Consider the following 19,867-nt stretch of genomic DNA (forward strand, 5'->3'; position numbering starts at 1 on the left):
TCTGCAGCAACACTCCTTGCAATGATAGACTAGCCCAACATGTCTGCAGCAACACACCTTGCAATGATAGACTAGACCTACATGTCTGCAGCAGCCCTCCTTGCAATGATAGACTAGCCCAACATGTCTGCAGCAACACACCTTGCAATGATAGACTAGCCCTACATGTCTGCAGCAGCCCTCCTTGCAATGATAGACTAGCCCAACATGTCTACAGCAACACTCCTTGCAATGATAGACTAGCCCAACATGTCTGCATCAACACACCTTGCAATGATAGACCAGCCCAACAAGTCTGCAGCAACACCCCTTGCAATGATAGACTAGCCCAACATGTCTGCAGCAACACTCCTTGCAATGATAGACTAGCCCAACATGTCTGCAGCAACACTCCTTGCAATGACAGACTCTTCCGACAGGTCTACATCAACACTCCTTGCAATGACAGACTAGCTAGCCCAACATGTATGCAGCACCACTCCTTGCAATGATAGACTAGCCCAACATGTCTGCAGCAACACACCTTGCAATGATAGACTAGCCCTAAATGTCTGCAGCACCACTCCTTGCAATGATAGACTAGCCCAACATGTCTGCAGCAGCCCTCCTTGCAATGATAGACTAGCCCAACATGTCTGCAGCACCACTCCTTGCAATGATAGACTAGCCCAACATGTCTGCAGCAACACACCTTGCAATGATAGACTACCCCTACATGTCTGCAGCACCACTCCTTGCAATGATAGACTAGCCCAACATGTCTGCAGCAACACTCCTTGCAATGATAGACTAGCCCAACATGTCTGCAGCAACACTCCATGCAATGTTAGACTAGCCCAACATGTCTGTAGCAACCCTCTTTGCAATGATGGACTAGCCCAACATGTCTGCAGCAACACTCCTTGCAATGATAGACTAGCCCAACATGTCTGCAGCAACCCTCTTTGCAATGATAGACTAGCCCAACATGTCTGCAGCACCACTCCTTGCAATGACAGACTCTTCCAACATGTCTACAGCAACACTCCATGCAATGATAGACTAGCCCAACATGTCTGTAGCAACCCTCTTTGCAATGATGGACTAGCCCAACATGTCTGCAGCAACACTCCTTGCAATGATAGAGTAGCCCAACATGTCTGCAGCAACCCTCTTTGCAATGATAGACTAGCCCCACATGTCTGCAGCAACACACCTTGCAATGATAGACTAGCCCAACATGTCTGCAGCAACACTCCTTGCAATGATGGACTAGCCCAACATGTCTACAGCACCACTCCTTGCAGTGATAGACTAGCCCAACATGTCTGCAGCAACCCTCCTTGCAATGACAGACTAGCCCAACATGTCTGCAGCAACACTCCTTGCAATGATAGACTAGCCCAACATGTCTACATCAACCCTCCTTGCAATGACAGACCAGCCCAACATGTCTGCAGCAACACTCCCTGCAATGATAGACTAGCCCAACATGTCTACATCAACACTCCTTGCAATGACAGACCAGCCCAACATGTCTGCAGCAACACTCCCTGCAATGATAGACTAGCCCCACATGTCTACAGCAACACTCCTTGCAATGACAGGCTAGCCCAACATGTCTGCAGCAACACTCCTTGCAATGATAGACTAGCCCAACATGTCTACAGCACCACTCCCTGCAATGATAGACTAGCCCCACATGTCTACAGCAACACTCCCTGCAATGATAGACTAGCCCCACATGTCTACAGCAACACTCCTTGCAATGACAGACTAGCTAGCCCAACATGTCTGCAGCAACACTCCCTGCAATGATAGACTAGCCCAACATGTCTACAGCAACACTCCTTGCAATGACAGACTAGCTAGCCCAACATGTCTGCAGCAACACTCCTTGCAATGAAAGACTAGCCCAACATGTCTGCAGCAACCCTCCTTGCAATGACAGACTAGTCCAACATGTCTGCAGCAACACTCCTTGCAATGATAGCCTAGCCCAACATGTCTGCAACAACCCTCCTTGCAATGACAGACTAACCAAACATGTCAGCAATAACCCTCCTTGCAATGATAGACTAGCCCAACATGTCTGTAGCAACACTCCATGCAATGATAGACTAGCCCAACATGTCTGCAGCAACCCTCCTTGCAATGACAGACTAGCCCAACATGTCTGCAGCAACCCTCCTTGCAATGAAAGACTCTTCCGACAGGTCTACAGCAACACTCCTTGCAATGACAGACTAACCAAACATGTCTGCAACAACCCTCCTTGCAATGACAGACTCTTCCGGCAGGTCTACAGCAACACTCCTTGCAATGACAGACTAGCCCAACATGTCTGCAGCAACACTCCTTGCAGTGATAGACCCTTCCGACAGGTCTACAGCAACACTCCTTGCAATGATAGACTAGCCCATCATGTCTGCAGCAACACTCCTTGAAATGATAAACTCTTCCGACAGGTCTACAGCAACACTCCTTACAATAACAGACTAATCCAACATGTCCACAGCAGCACTCCTTGCAATGATAGACTAGCCAAACATGTCTGCAGCAACACCCCTTGCAATGATAGACTAGCCCAACATGTCTGCAGCACCACTCCTTGCAATGACAGACAAGCGCAACATGTCTGCAGCAACACTCCTTGCAATGATAGACTAGCCCAACATGTCTGCAGCAACACTCCTTGCAATGATAGACTAGCCCCACATGTCTACAGCAACACTCCTTGCAATGACAAACTAGCTAGCCCAACATGTCTGCAGCAACACTCCCTGCAATGATAGACTAGCCCCACATGTCTACAGCAACACTCCTTGCAATGACAGACTAGCTAGCCCAACATGTCTGCAGCAACACTCCTTGCAATGAAAGACTAGCCCAACATGTCTGCAGCAACCCTCCTTGCAATGACAGACTAGTCCAACATGTCTACAGCAACACTCCTTGCAATGATAGTCTAGCCCAACATGTCTGCAACAACCCTCCTTGCAATGACAGACTAACCAAACATGTCTGCAACAACCCTCCTTGCAATGATAGACTAGCCCAACATGTCTGTAGCAACACTCCATGCAATGATAGACTAGCCCAACATGTCTGCAGCAACCATCCTTGCAATGACAGACTAGCCCAACATGACTGCAGCAACCCTCCTTGCAATGAAAGACTCTTCCGACAGGTCTACAGCAACACTCCTTGCAATGACAGACTAACCAAACATGTCTGCAACAACCCTCCTTGCAATGACAGACTCTTCCGGCAGGTCTACAGCAACACTCCTTGCAATGACAGACTAGCCCAACATGTCTGCAGCAACACTCCTTGCAGTGATAGACTCTTCCGACAGGTCTACAGCAACACTCCTTGCAATGATAGACTAGCCCATCATGTCTGCAGCAACACTCCTTGAAATGATAAACTCTTCCGACAGGTCTACAGCAACACTCCTTACAATAACAGACTAATCCAACATGTCCACAGCAGCACTCCTTGCAATGATAGACCAGCCAAACATGTCTGCAGCAACACCCCTTGCAATGATAGACTAGCCCAACATGTCTGCAGCACCACTCCTTGCAATGACAGACAAGCGCAACATGTCTGCAGCAACACTCCTTGCAATGATAGACTAGCCCAACATGTCTGCAGCAACACTCCTTGCAATGATAGACTAGCCCCACATGTCTACAGCAACACTCCTTGCAATGACAGACTAGCTAGCCCAACATGTCTGCAGCAACACTCCCTGCAATGATAGACTAGCCCCACATGTCTACAGCAACACTCCTTGCAATGACAGACTAGCTAGCCCAACATGTCTGCAGCAACACTCCTTGCAATGAAAGACTAGCCCAACATGTCTGCAGCAACACTCCTTGCAATGGCAGACTAGTCCAACATGTCTTCAGCAACACTCCTTGCAATGACAGATTAGTCCAACATGTCTACAGCAACACTCCTTGCAATGACAGATTAGTCCACCATGTCTGCAGCAACACTCCTTGCAATGACAGATTAGTCCAACATGTCTACAGCAACACTCCTTGCAATGATGAACTAGTCCGACAGCAACACTTTTTTCCCCGAGTTGCTGATGCAGCCATAGAATGGACCATTTCATAAAGTGTTTTTCTGGATGTGTTTACATGTCGACCACACACGATATATTGTTTATGATGACTTAAAATCTTGTTCATATTTTTATCACATCAAATCTTGACCATCTCGTATCTCGAAATTTTCTTCAATGTGAATTCCACAGGATTCAACTGTGAGTGAGAGATCGGTCACTTGATCGGTGAAGTGTTGCAACAGTTAATATTAAGCCTTAAGGGATAACACACACGTATTTCATACGTTTTTCACGACATTTAATTATACATGAAATAAACATGGAAACGCGTGAACTGAACATTGCGGGCTCCTTTGATATTCACGAGGAAGACCTTGGAATTTGTTTATAATTTGTTTAAATCTTTTTTTATGATTACTGCGACACTTTAAATCCGCTTTCGGGGTTTTAATATACATTGCAAGAATATATTTTTCTGGGTGTATTGATTGAATACATTCACTTCGACCCATCTTAGCCGACCAAAAAATAGACACTGAAAGCTATGGATTCCGTCTCTAGGCTGACACTGGCAGTCATCAGCATTCTGCGGCAATCTACATCAGTGCTTATTATTTATCTTCACCTTTAGGTCGCCACAAGTGACAACGTTTTGGGAACCTTCTCTCGTTGACGTTGATCGTATCGGTCATTTTGAAAACGTGTACCGAAAAATCCATGTATTACGACGTACGGTAACCTTGCTCGTCTCATGAAGATTTTATCAAAATCCATTATTCTATGAACCAAGCATATACATGCAATGTTGAGCTTGCGATTGTTTGTGAAATAGATTTGATTGTTTGTTTTTTGACGCCGCACTCAGCAATATTCCAGCTAAATGACGGCGGTTTGAAAAATAATCGAATCTGGACCAGATCTAGACAATCCAGTAATTGGGATACGATGACATGCATCAACCAAGTAAGACAGCGAGCCTGACCACCCGATCCCGCTAGTCGCCTCTTACGACAAGCATGGGTTTCTAAAGACCTACTCTACCCCGGATCTTTACGGGTCGTTCATGAAAAGAACAAATGACAGACAATTATGAACAAAGGTTCCCACAGAGTGACACACGATGACTGAATGAAATTTTCTAACTTCCAAGACATATAATAAAGCTACTATCTTAATCAGTAGCGCAGTGTGGTATGAATAACCTCCATCTGTAGGAAACAGCAACGCTAGCAGCTCGATTTTCTATCGCAAGAGATGCCATTGGGCGTAAAAGGTAAACTCGTGATGACATTGATTATGAATGGATGACTGAAAATCAGTGATGACACCAGATGTTACCGAAGAACTTGAACATGGTCTATCAGAAGAACCTCCCACTAACACAATTTACATTAAAGGGCAGTGCTCCTACCACAAGACGGAGCCCTGTAAACAATCGCATCTGGACCAGACAATCCAATGATCAGTATAATAGGCAATTTTAAACAATGCTTGCAGATTGTGTTTTCACGTTTATTTATAATTGGCGATCGTTTCATTGTTTCGTGTGTGTATTGCTGTATCATCCCAAGGGGCGGTCGGGTAGCCTAGTGGTTAAAGTGTTCGCTCGTCACGCCAAAGACCCGGGTTCGATTCCCGACATAGGTACAATGTGTGAAGCCTATATTGGTGTCCCCCGCCGTGATATTGCTGGAATATTGCTAAAAGCGGCGTAAAACCATACTCACTCACTGTATCATCCCAAAGTCTTATTGACGATGGCGAAAATGGCCGATATTTGTCACGGGTTGGTTGAAATGAAATATTTTTGAAATTCTAAGATTGCATGGACATGCAATCCCAATGGGTAGAATGTGTGACAGATATGAAATGCTATATCATGGTATATTTGATAGGATAAACATTATTTCGTTTTTCTCTTCTTCTCAATAAGGGACCCGTGACGATTCCGGGGTAGAATAGGTCTTCAGCAACCCATGCTTGCCGTAAAAGGTGACTATGCTTGTCGTAAAAGGCGACTAACGGGATCGGGTGGTCAGGCTCGCTGACTTGGTTGATGCATGTCATCGATCCCAAATGCGTGGATTGATGCTCACGATATTAATCACTGGATTGTCTGGTCCAGACTCGATTATTTACAGACCGCCTTCATATAGCTGGAATATTGCTGAGTGCGGCGTTAAACCACAAACCAACGAACCAACCTCTCATTAAGGAATTCTAATATAGTCTCAACACACACACATTCTGAAGAAACATACTCTGGGAATCCAGTATTTTTTTTACAGTTTCCCTTTTTGTTCAGTGCCACATTCATCCAGAACGTCAAATGCATATACAAAAATTAGGTAGAACTAACGTTATGTATTTTAAGGCCTCTGTAAAGCTTTCAAAACGTTCTTTGACGGAAAATGAGTAGGAACACCAGGTGTTCGCGAAAATGGTAAGCCTATCCTGCCCTAGTCTGTCTTACAGACCCTGATATAAATATATATCAAATACAGCCCATGCAAGTCTATATTGTTTGGCAAGTCTAGATAAGTGAAGAGAGTCACTGGGCTCCCTTTTATTATATTTTTATTAAGATAACTGAACAACTGGTTTTTCTGAACGATATGTTTATTTCAGAGATTAGATGTTTGTCTAATCCTGCCCTACAAACTCACGCTGTGTGAAAATCAATAGTAAAGAGAATGCTAGTGTATTCCCACAATAAAGTTATGCAGAGCTATGCAATAGATGGATGCCAGTGTGATATGGCTAGACGTTATGACATACCAAAAACGAATCTTAATCGCAATGTTATTGTGCGGCAATGGGTAACCAATCTGGCTAACCTGATCCATAATCGACCTGATTAGCATCACCCCTTTCGGCAACGGCGACTGCAACTACCAGTTGCGTCGTGACTCAGGGGTGCGATTGCCCATGCATGTTTCCCCGTGGCCAATGTTACAGATATATGATTAGATAATGACGTAACGCTCGTTGACCACTGGTCAGTATATAAGATGGCGCATTGGTCACCTCGTCAGTTATCGATACCCCGTCTTCACACAAGGTCTACCAACTTGTAAGTAGAATTGGATTTTTATATTTTTGTAAAAATAACTTCAAGTGACTTTGTACGTTTGTACCGCTTACCTCACAAAATGTTTTTGAAGTTGCAAATTAGCAACCTCTAGATCTGTATCTGCAGTTGGATGCAAATATGAGTCTTATTACATGCATTGAACAATATGGCATCAATACTATTTATTGTTTTTGGGACGAAATACTTATTTACATGGGCAGTGCAACCTCGTTTTTCCGGACCCTGTTAATCTGGAAATCATCAGTATCACTAAGTCTTCCTCCCACATCAGGGGCGGTCGGGTAGTCTAGTGGTCAAAGCTTTCGCTCGTCACGCCGAAGACCCGGGTTCGATTCCCGACATGGGTACAATGTGTGAAGCCCATTTCCGGTGTCCCCCGCCGTGATATTGCTTGAACATTGCTAAAAGCGGCGTAAAACCATACTCACACACGCCGTGATATAACTGGAATACTGTTTGAAGCGGCGTTGAACCCACTCATATATGCATGTTGTAAAAGCAGTACAACATAGACTAGTTTATATATTACCAATTGGTATGGAACATCTAGAAAGAGATTGTGCTGAGAATGGGAAAGAATATCTATTACTTATTAACTTATCGTGATGAATTTTCCATACAGATATCAACATGGCACTGGATACGTTTTGTTGTGTAGCGACGGTCATGCTTGTTGTCATGGTCATGCAGACAGAGGGTATGTATATAAAAGCGATACAAACAATGTCCATAGTCATAGGAAACATCAAAAGGCAATTCAAGTGTTCATCTCATAGAAAAGCGAAACAAACCTTTATATATTCATAAGAAATATTTGCCGAAAGCAGAGTCGATTTAACCGTTTAGATTATACCATAATCGTGTGTTTATGAATCACTATCAGATAGTGATGGTACCAGGAGTTGGCGAAAAGGTGAGCATACCCAGCCCCATATCCAGCGGTGGCACCTGCTACAAATACATGCAAAGTCAAGTCAATTGTTCACCTGAAATAGGGCGGTCGGGTAGCCTAGTGGTTCAAGCGTTCGCTCGTCACGCCGAAGACCCGGGTTCGATTCCCGACATGGGTACAATGTGTGAAGCCCATTTCTGGTGTCCCCCGCCGTGATATTGCTTGAATATTGCTAAAAGCGGCGTAAAACCAAACTCACTCACTCACTCACTCACCTGAAATAACACGGGAACGTATGGTACAGGTCAAATTGGGGATCTGTAACGGACATACTTCCTGTCACTGATGCGCAAAATATGAAAACTTCCTGATCATGTCTACCTTAAAACTTTTTAAAATCTTTGCTCAGGCCTTGATGTTGTAGCAATGATCAAACAACATTTGATCAAGAGTCGAACGACATTGTTTGAAAGCTTCATAGAAAGGGCATCCTCGAGTGTACCTCATGGGTTGTCAAATGTAGACACCGAAGGCTGGAGGTGAAGGAATAGTGTTCAACACACGTTCTGTAACGTTTTACAGTACACACTTTATGGCAATAGATGAGGTCCCAGTCTTGCCTTGATACCGATGAACAAAGGCAAACATGTACGCAGATTTATTTATTATATTAAGAGAAAATGGGGGTGATTGATTGAATGATGTTTAGGTATGTGTCCTGATGCAATATATCTGTCGAAAAAGAATATCACTTCGTTTTCAACTGTAAGCATTATGTTCACCTACGTAAAGTTTATGTGCCAGAATTGTATTGGAAATTGAAAGTATTTTTGAATTTAAAAGTTTGATGTGTACATCCCAGGATGATCTATTAAAACGTTGGCAATATGATGTATATTCGGCATTAAATCTTCAATCTATGTAATATGTTTCACATTGTACTTCTTGTATACAGGCCAAAAGCCTTCTCACAGATAAGTCAAGCTTGCCTTAACTGCTTGCATGGTATGTTGTTGCACACATTAAAATGGCTGGGTGATGTGATTTGAGGTGAAATGAGTTTAACGTGGCGTCCAAGATTATTGCACTTATATAGCGACGTGCATGCACGTGTGTGTGGCTGCTTGTACTAGTCCGGACTGATGCCGATTTATAGTGCTAGCTCACTGAGATACCATGCTGCAGGTTAACATGAATACCCCTCTCAGACACAGTATACTGACTCCGAGCCGACCAGTCCTTGTATTAGCCCCTTAATGCCGAGCGCCAGACAGGGTAACAACAAGTACCATCTTTTAACGTCTTTTGGTATGACGCGGTCGGGGATCGAACCCCGTACTTTCCATTACCCTGCCACTAGACCACGGAGGCGGTCTAAAATGGCTGGGACAGAATGAAAGAGATACTTTATAAATGTCTTCTTCCTTATAATGGAGTACAAAGTTTTGGATAACCTTCGATGCTGCCTTCGTGACTTGGCTGGGTAAGAGAGGTCTCACATACAGATCTAAACATAACTCCTTTCAGCTGCCGCCTGCGTGAACAGCACAGACTGCGGCGTCAACGCCAACTGCGCCAACTCCACCTGTGTGTGTGATCCTGGGTATCAAGGAGATGGCGCCACCTGCACCAGTGAGTACCATCAGCAGGGAGACTTTCAGAACATAGTGCTGATCACAGCCGATGTAATTATTGCTTAACTCAAACCTTAAAGGTTTTCACAACATTGCCCTTTTTTACAAAATAAACACTGACATACGAATTTAACTTGAATAAAACAAAAATGATAACAGTTTATGGGAAAGTGTACTTGATAAAATACTTTCGTGAAGATTATGTCTAAATCATTTACTAATTACTAAATGTAAATACTCAGTTCGATCAAATATGCTTGCTAACATATCACGAGGGACAAATATTTTGTGGAAAATAGAAAAGGTTTGATAGACACGGTTTGATAGACATGTCACCTGATCTTTGACGTCCTTGACCTTCAGCTATATGCAGCATGCTGGACTTCCTGCTGGGGGTCGGGTTCCTCGCCCTGCCAGGGGACTGCAGTCGCTTTGTCCAGTGTGACGTCACAATACCCAAGGTGCAGTATTGTAGCTACGGCACAGTGTGGAGTGACGTCATCAAGGCGTGTGTGACACCAAGGGACGGCAACTGCAGTAAGTACAACAGAAACCATTAACATTTATAAGCTTCATACATACAGTAAACTATATATAACGAATACGCTTATACCGAACTGACGGATATAGCGAACTTGCTTTTCTGTCCCGACTATTTGCTGTAGTTATGCTGTATTTATATATGCTTATAACGAACAACGGTTATAACGAACTAAAATTAGTGGTCCCTTTGAGTTCGTTATATCCGTAGTTAACTGCAATTTATATTGGTTAAAGCATCAATAATAGCAACGCGCTGTAACCATCACCAACGCGTATTAACAACAGTGACTCTTATATCATATTTCTTTAGTAAATACCTTGGCAAGAGATACGACCCCTTCTTCTGGATCCAGAGGTTATATGTTAAACCATATTAGCTAACTTGGGGTGGGTGATTGAACGCCACAGTCAGCAATATGTCATCCACATAATAAGACGAATACATGATACATTCTCATGGACAGCAACTTCTTTGATTCTTTGTAGGACGTTTCAGAGCCACTTCTTCCTCCTTGGTCAGGTGAATGATGATGGGGCAAGAAGTAGCTCTGAAACGTCTTACAAATAATCAAATAAGATGCTATCCATATCCAAAAAGTGTAATGTATTCATGTTCTCCCAACCTCTAAATGCCTTCTCAATGACCACATAATGAGGTCTGTGTATACTTGAATCTGTAGCAGACAAACCAATACACGAGCATCAATACACGTCTTCCCCAGTGAGTCAGTCCTCTTCATGTGTAGTTAGTTCTTACAGGTGACCTTTTTCATTGTTATTCCAGAAAGAGAAATAAATCATTTTATCCCCAAACAGTGGTCAATGTGTTTCTGTATATATAAACTTATCATAATCATATATACTGATGATTCCTTTTATCTGTTTTTCCCCAGATAAGTGCAGTGGACAGGCTGACGGGGTCGAGCTGCCCTACCCCCTCATGTGCAACTCCTACTGGCAGTGTCAGGGTGGGGTACCCCGTGCCATGTGTTGCCCTGTAAACAACACCTTCGTGGATGGTTCGGGGTGTGTCAGTGGGTCATGTGCTGACACCTGTCCTCCTGTCCAGGCTAATTACACAGCAGGTAAATTCACGTTAATATACTCCTGTCCAGGCTAATTACACAGCAGTTAAATTCACATGAATATACTCCTGTCAAGGCTATATACACAACAGGTCAATTCTCATTAATATACACCTGTCCTGGCTAATTACACAGCAGGTACATTCACGTTAATATACTCCTGCCCTGGCTAATACACAGCAGGTAAATTCACATGAATATACTCCTGTCAAGGCTAATTACACAGCAGGTAAATTCCCATTAATAAACTCCTGTCTAGGCTAATTACACAGCAGGTAAATTCACTTTAATATACACCTGTCAAGGCTTATTACACAGCAGGTAAATTCACGTTAATAAACTCCTATCCTGGCTAATTACACAGCAGGTAAATTCACATGAATTTACTCCTGTCAAGGCTAATTAAACAGCAGGTAACTTCCCATTAATATACTCCTGGCCTAGGCTAATTACAAAGCAGGTAAATTCACATGAATATACTCCTGTCAAGGCTAATTACACAGCAGGTACATTCACACTAATATACTCCTGCCCTGGCTAATTACACAGCAGGTAAATTCACATGGATATACTCCTGTCAAGGCTAATTACACAGCAGGTCAATTCCCATTAATATACTCCTAGCCTAGGCTAATTACACAGCAGGTAAATTCACATGAATATACTCCTGTTAAGGCTAATTACACAGCAGGTAAATTCACATTAATATACACCTGTCAAGGCTAATTACACAGCAGGTAAATTCACATGAATATACTCCTGTCAAGGCTAATTACACAGCAGGTAAATTCACATTAATATACACCTGTCAAGGCTAATTACACAGCAGGTAAATTCACATTAATATACACCTGTCAAGGCTAATTACACAGCAGGTAAATTCACATCAATATACTCCTGTCAAGGCTAATTACACAGCAGGTAAATTCACATCAATATACTCCTTTCAAGGCTAATTACACAGCAGGTAAAGTCACATTATTATACACCTGACAAGGCTAATTACACAGCAGGTAAATTCACATTAATATACACCTGTCAAGGCTAATTACACAGCAGGTAAAGTCACATTATTATACACCTGTCAAGGCTAATTACACAGCAGGTAAATTCACATCAATAATACACCTGTCAAGGCTAATTACACAGCAGGTAAATTCACATGAATATACTCCTGTCAAGGCTAATTACACAGCAGGTAAATTCACATTAATATACTCCTGGCCTAGGCTATTTACACAGCAGTTAAATTCACATTAATATACACCTGTCAAGGCGAATTACACAGCAGGTAAATTCACATGAATATACTCCTGTCAAGGCTAATTACACAGCCGGTAAATTCACATCAATATACACCTGTCAAGGCTAATTACACAGCAGGTAAATTCACATTAATATACTCCTGCCCAGGCGTATACTAACAGGTAGTGTGTTATCGATATACTCCTGTCTATTTACATTAAAGTAAAGTGACATTTATGCAGTCAAGTCAAGGCTTATTATGCTACAATATAAAGTGTTATTTATAAAAAAATGTAATTCATCTTCCGTAACAATGCTTAATTATGTTTAAATGAAGAGTTATTATGTTAATTCTCTTTGCCATCACACAGATCCATGTGAGTTTGCGCCCTCTAGCGACGGCCTCGAGTTCTACATGGAAACAGTTACCGGGTTTGGTCTTATCAGGAGGGACTGTCCCCCCGGCACCAACTTCAACAACGTCACCTGCGGCTGTCACGACGTCGTGAATGTTCCATCATCTCCACGTAGGTGTCAAAGCCAATCTTCTTATTGTCTTACTACAAACTGTATGCATAAATGAGTTTCTTTTTCGAACACCACCTCCCCTCATTGTTGGAATTTTGCATTCCAGTGTGCCCTATGATGGCTGACATCTACTACGACAACGCCACCACCGCATTCATTGACAACTCCACCAACGACGCCTGGATCCAAGTCAACAACGTCGCCCTTGGCAACCAGGCAGTGTTTTCAGGTTCCAGTAGTCTGGCGGTTTTCGCTCTGGCTGGTGTCACGTATGGATCCAATCTGGAAATCGACACCGTCTTCTCTGTCAACCCTTCCTCACCCATCAACGACCAGATTGTCCTCCAGAACGGCAAGTGTGACGAGAACGGACCTTCCTTCATGCTCTATGTCAACGACGTCCCTGGCAACGCCTCCATCATGGACGTGACCTTCACCCTTCAAACTGGCAACTCAGTCGTCGAGATAAACTCCACCTTGACGATCGATGTAAGTAGCGACAGTAGTAACGTCATGTTCAAAAGTGTCACAAGTGAAAATGTCACAAGTGAAAAATGTCACAACTGAAAAGTGTCATCATAACAAGGTGTGCCCATAGAGAAAGTCCGTATGTACTTTAGGAAACATCCTTTTAAATTGAAAAGGTATATCGTTACCACATTTTTATCATATTTACTTGTTGGAGTTGTTATTGTGTGATATTCATATGATCGAAACAATAAAGTTGCTGCTGCTGATAATTATAACCATATGATTTTTTACAATCAGAAAACCACCACAGCGAGGGTTGAAGTCAGGTACCCAACTCGCAGCAACAGCAGCACCTACTCCTACACCCTGTTCGACGACGACACCGACATATCTCTCACCACCATCTCCGACGCCATGCCTGCCACAAGTGAGTTAAACAGCGATAACCATGTTACGTTATTGATGATGACATTTTACCATTTCATTTAATATTGAAGCACATTTTTAAATAGAAATATGAATAATATTTTCACTAGAGTTTTTGAACTCATCTGTCGTTTACATCTTCAAGTGATACATTTATCTTAAAAATGCAGTTGATAAAGTATGTAATGACCGATAATTAATGCCAATGATGTGTCTCTCTCGCAGCCACTATCACAAGGAAGAACGCAGCTCTACAGATCGGGAGTGGAGACTGCACCAGTCAAGGATTCTCTGGATTTGTTGGATCTATCTTCAGGGTAAGCGTCTGCACCCTAATGTTTATCTTGGGTTACCTTGTTTCAGTTAGTGTGCATTGAGACCTAGTGGTCTCCGGCACTGTGCAGAATTGCCTCCCTTACGTGACCCAGGATCCTATGATCAATCTCTCATTAAGGTGACCATGAAACACTGAGATAATAATAATAATAATAATAATAATAATGAAGATGATGATGATGATGATGATGATGATGCTACTAAAAATAATTGCATATATAATGCGCCAGATTCCATTGTGGATGCTCATAGCGCTTCACAATTAATAACCCGGTCAATGAATCATTGAGCACTCCATTTTCATTCTCATCTCCCTGGGGAGTATACAAACCAAGCTACCTGTGAGGCGCTAGAAGGTTAACAGCCACATTACCATCTCATCCAACCGGGCACCCACTCACTGCTTTGATAGTCCAACATTCTGCAGGAGCTTTTACTCCATCTCTTCATTTTAGTTTAAATTTAGCATTACAGATAATTGCAATCGAAAGTGAGATTTGGAGGTTTTCGGGTCATGAAATGGTTAAATATACATCATTTAACGAGGCATAGCAATCTACTGGAATACAGAGGATGGCGTGGAAGAGGTTGGATTGGGTGTACGCAGCCCTCTTACGTGTCAACCTTGCGTGCACCCCATCAACGTCTCCCGTTTCCGAAATCCGCATTTATTTCTTTGCGTATCCAGGTTGTTGCCTCTCACGTCTTATAGTGATGCGGGGGCACGGGTGGCCCAGTCGTCTAAGGCGCCGCGATTCGCTGTGCAGAGTTGCGTCCCTTGGACACGCCAGAAACCTATGATTGTGGATTGGAATCCCGGTTCGCCCCGATTATGTTTCTAGGTTTGTCAGCACCATACCCGTGCTTGTGGGTTTCACCGAAGTGGTAAACGTCTTAGACCTGCATCTCTTCGGGCTTTCCTCCCACATTAAGCTGACACGCCGTGATATAACTGAAATACTGTTAAAAGCGGCGTTAAACCCAACTCACTCACTCACTCACTCATAGTGATTCACGGTGACTTTCACATGAAAGCGCGTAACATGATTGCCTCAGAAAATGTATTTCAATCAATCATATATATCAATATTTGAGTTTTGATCTGTTTTCATGTAGTACTTGTCTTTATTGCAGACTGGAATTCGCAGCTGTGGGATGGGGCTCTAACGGTTCCATAACCAGGAAACCCAGTTCATATTATCATACATTATAAGTCTTTGTTACATACACATATGGTGTTCACGCTATATAAATATTACCGTGTGTGTATGCGTTATATTCATAATGTCAATAAAATCATTGATAAATAGTTATGCTTATGTGATTTGTTTCTTGAGATGTGGAGATTGGTTTCCTTTTTACCCATAAGGTCTACATACACAAACTACATTCTGAATATTTTTGGTTTGGTTTGGTTTGTTTTTTAACGCCGCGCTCAGCAATATTCCAGCTTTATGACGGCGGTCTGTAAATAATCGAGTATGGATCAAACCATCCAGTGATTGATATCATGAGCATCAATCCACACAATTGGGATACGATGACATGCATCTACATGTACCAAGTCAGCGAGCCTGACCACCCGACCTTGTTAGTCGCCTCTTACAACAAGCATAGTCGCCTTTTACGGCAAGCATGGGTTGCTGAGGACCTATTCTACCCAGGATCTTCACGGGTCACATTCTGAATATGCAATGGAAAGTTCTTTTAGGTTCGAAAGCCTGTGTTGCCACTCTGGGAACGTGTTTTCTTTTTGAAATCAAATTTCCCGTTATTTCAATTATTTGTGTATTTTTTTAAAATTTTGATTTGTTTTCTCGTTTCTTGGATTATATTTTTTTGGAATTTCGATTATTTTCGCGTAACGTTGAGTTTTTTCTCGATAAACAATTGAAGTAACGAAAACATAATTGAAAACAACGCAAAAAGCTTGTAATTCGGAGTTTTAAAAATAAACTATGAATAATGAAAAAAATCGAAATTGAGAGTTTTTAATATAAACTTGGTAGAAATTTCGAAGTAACGAGAAAAAAATGCAAATGTTGAGAAAATGCTGTAAATAGCGAGAAAATATTCGAAGTAAAGAGAAAAAACTCGAAATTGTAAGGACGAGATATTTCGATTTAAATATAAATAAATTATACTTCCAAAGTGGCACCATTATGCTTTCGTAATCAGGCGTAGCTGCATCCAGAGATCGTGGGTTCCATCCCAGATTCCACTTGATCATGTTTCATAGTTTGTCAACACTTTCTGTTTAAGGGTTTCATCAAAAAGGTGTCACAGGCATCACACACCTTACTCATTCTAACTAGTTCTACTGCTGTTGCTACTACTACTGATGCTGTTACTACTACTGCTGCTACTGCTACTGCTACTGCTACTATTTCTACTTCTACTTCTGCTACTGCTTCTACTACAACTACTACTACTACTACTACTACTACTACTACGACTACTACTACTACTACTATTTTTACTGCTGCTACTACTACTACTACTGCTGCGACTTCTACTACTACTGCTACTACTGTTGTTACTGCTGCTACTTCTACTACTACTGCTGCGAGTACTACTGTAACTGCTGCTACTACAACTACTACTACTGCGACTTCTACTTCTACTGCTACTACTGTTATACTGCTTCTACTACTACTACTACTACTTCTGCGACTTCTACTACTACTGTACTGCTGCTGCTACTACTTCTACTACTACTGCTGCTGCTACTGCTACTACTTCAACTTCTGCTACTGGGGCGCCGTGATATTGCTAGAATATTGCTAACACCATACTCACTCACTCGCTACTTCTGGTACAGCTTCTACTACTACGACTACTACTACTGCTGCTACTAATGCTACAGCTGCTACTTCTACTTCTACTGCTACTACTACTACTACTTCTTCTACTGCTGCTACTGCTGCTACTTCTACTACAACTGCTACTACTGTTACTGCTACTACTATTACTGCTGCCATATCTACCAATATTGCTACTATTGCTGCTGCTACTACTACTACTGCTACTGCTACCTCTGCTACTACTGTTACTGCTGCTGCTCTACTATTTCATCTGCGACTTCTACTACTACTACTACTGCTGCTGCTGCTGCTACTACTACAGCTACTACTACTACTGCTACTTCTACTACTGCTCTCACTATTACTGCTACTGCTACTGCCTCTACTTCTGCTGCTGCTATTGCTACTACCTATACTTCTACCGCTACTACTACTGCTACTTCTACTGCTGCTACTACTACTACTACTTCTACTGCTGCAAATACTACCAGTATTGCTGCGACTTCTACTGCTACTTCTACTACTGCTTCTTCTACTACTACTCCTGCTGCTGGTACTGCTACTGCTGCTACTTCTACTACTACTACTGCTACCTCTACTTCTACTGCTACTACTATTACTGCTGCCACTTCTACCATTACTGCTACTTTTGCTACTGCTGATGCTACTACTACTACTTCTACTGCTGCTACTACTACTGCTATTATCACTACTACTGCTACTACTGCTACTACTATTACTGCTGCTGGTACTGCTACTGCTGCTACTTCTACTACTACTACTGCTACCTCTACTACTACTGCTACTACTCTTACTGCTGCCACTTCTACCATTACTGCTACTTTTGCTACTGCTGCTGCTACTACTACTACTACTACTTCTACTGCTGCTACTACTACTGCTATTATCACTACTACTGCTACTACTGCTACTACTATTACTGCTGCTGGTACTGCTACTGCTGCTACTTCTACTACTACTACTGCTACCTCTACTACTACTGCTACTACTATTACTGCTGCTGGTACTGCTACTGCTGCTACTTCTACCAATACTGCTACTATTGCTACCTCTGCTACTACTACTTGTACTACTGCTGCTACCTCTACTACTACTGCTACTACTATTGCTGCTCGTACTGCTACTGCTGCTACTGCTACTACTACTGCTGCTCGTACTACTACTGCTACTACTATGACTGCTGCTGGTACTGCCACTGCTGCTACTATTGCTACTGCTGCTACTACTATTACTGATATGGCTGAAATACTGCCAATGTGACGTTAGATATAAACTCACTCACTACTACTATTACTGCTGTTACTACTACTACTACTACTACTACTACTGCTGCTACTACTACTACTGCGACTTCTACTACTACTGCTACTACTATGACTGCTGCTGGTACTGCCACTGCTGCTACTATTGCTACTGCTGCTACTACTTTTTCTGATGTGGCTGAAATACTGCCAATGTGACGTTAGATATAAACTCACTCACTACTACTATTACTGCTGTTTCTACTACTACTACTACTACTACTACTGCTGCTACTACTACTACTGCGACTTCTACTACTACTGCTACTACTATGACTGCTGCTGGTACTGCCACTGCTGCTACTATTGCTACTGCTGCTACTACTATTACTGATATGGCTGAAATACTGCCAATGTGACGTTAGATATAAACTCACTCACTACTACTATTACTGCTGTTACTACTACTACTACTACTACTACTGCTGCTACTACTACTACTGCGACTTCTACTACTACTGCTACTACTATGACTGCTGCTGGTACTGCTACTGCTGCCAATACTTCTGCTGTTGCTAGTACGGCTACTACTGCTGCTACTTATTCTACTGAAGAGCATATGACAGATTTAAGAAAATAATCTTCAACAAATCGAAAACGGGATGTTACCGTCTCATTCTCCTGGACTTGCACATAAATTTGAGCATTCGATTACTTTAAAATCAAGCCTGTATAGTGCGTTCGGTGTAAAAAAAATCCCCATAATAATTAGTGTCGATATCGACGGAATGACTAATCAATGCGAACAAAAAGGGAATAAGTCACCAAATATTTTCAGAAAAACCACTTTACCAGTGTAATTCAGATACCATGAAAGATTAAGGTAAAACACATCCTTCTTTCTGAAAGTACCCGTACATATGTATCTCAAAATACATAGTCTTGGTTCTTAATATTGACTATCATATCAAGTCTTAATGTAATATGTCAAGAACTTAAATCTGTGACACAGTTTTTCCCTGATAGGATTGTGGAAATATGAAGCATTTTAACACAAGTTGACATGGCCTAGAGATTAATGTCCACAATTAAACAAGTAGGACAGCGATTATTTGATAAAAAAATTACACGAAATGCTGCCTTAGATTAGCAAAATACTACATTGTAATTGCTAAGTGAACTTTGTTAAACTTTCAAAATCTGTTACGTTTGCAGAGAAGGAAATTGTTGATCTTGAAGAAGTGATAAATGAATATTCTATATATAACGTTGTTTTATGTTATTATTTCTATGAAAACCTATCCACGTCCAGCTATCTTACTGATCATAATTATTCAACAATAATAATAATGCTCAGATATATTTGTGCATAAAAGGGTCTTATCATTACAATACCTGCTGATTTCGAAATCGGGATAGAACCTACAACCTCAGATCGTTGTCACTTATTTACGTTAGCGGGTCACCCGTCAGTTACCTCCCTT

General features: G+C 42.1%; 1 protein-coding gene across 1 annotated transcript; it reads left to right on the forward strand.

Moving 5' to 3' along the window:
• Nucleotides 1–7,114: 7,114 nt before the first annotated feature.
• Nucleotides 7,115–15,626, forward strand: LOC124133035 (protein PIF-like). The gene is made up of 10 exons (XM_048398487.1): nt 7,115–7,136; nt 7,780–7,854; nt 9,577–9,681; nt 10,047–10,220; nt 11,120–11,311; nt 12,928–13,083; nt 13,191–13,573; nt 13,853–13,982; nt 14,207–14,298; nt 15,452–15,626. Exons 2-10 carry the CDS (start codon nt 7,788–7,790, stop codon nt 15,482–15,484), a joined length of 1,332 nt encoding a protein of 443 aa, XP_048254444.1. The 5' UTR covers nt 7,115–7,136; nt 7,780–7,787; the 3' UTR covers nt 15,485–15,626.
• The last annotated feature ends 4,241 nt before the right edge of the window (nt 15,627–19,867 follow it).

The sequence above is a fragment of the Haliotis rufescens genome, unplaced genomic scaffold (genome assembly GCF_023055435.1).
Source record: "Haliotis rufescens isolate VD_foot unplaced genomic scaffold, xgHalRufe1.0.p SCAF_18, whole genome shotgun sequence".
NCBI classification, from domain to species: Eukaryota; Metazoa; Mollusca; class Gastropoda; order Lepetellida; family Haliotidae; genus Haliotis; species Haliotis rufescens.

Coding starts and splice junctions, on each gene's coding strand:
- LOC124133035 (XM_048398487.1), top strand. CDS start 7,788: ATGGCACTGGATACGTTTTGTTGTGTAGCGACGGTCATGCTTGTTGTC. Junction 11,312..12,927: donor CCAGGCTAATTACACAGCAG/GTAAATTCACGT, acceptor GCCATCACACAG/ATCCATGTGAGTTTGCGCCC. Junction 13,983..14,206: donor CGACGCCATGCCTGCCACAA/GTGAGTTAAACA, acceptor TCTCTCTCGCAG/CCACTATCACAAGGAAGAAC.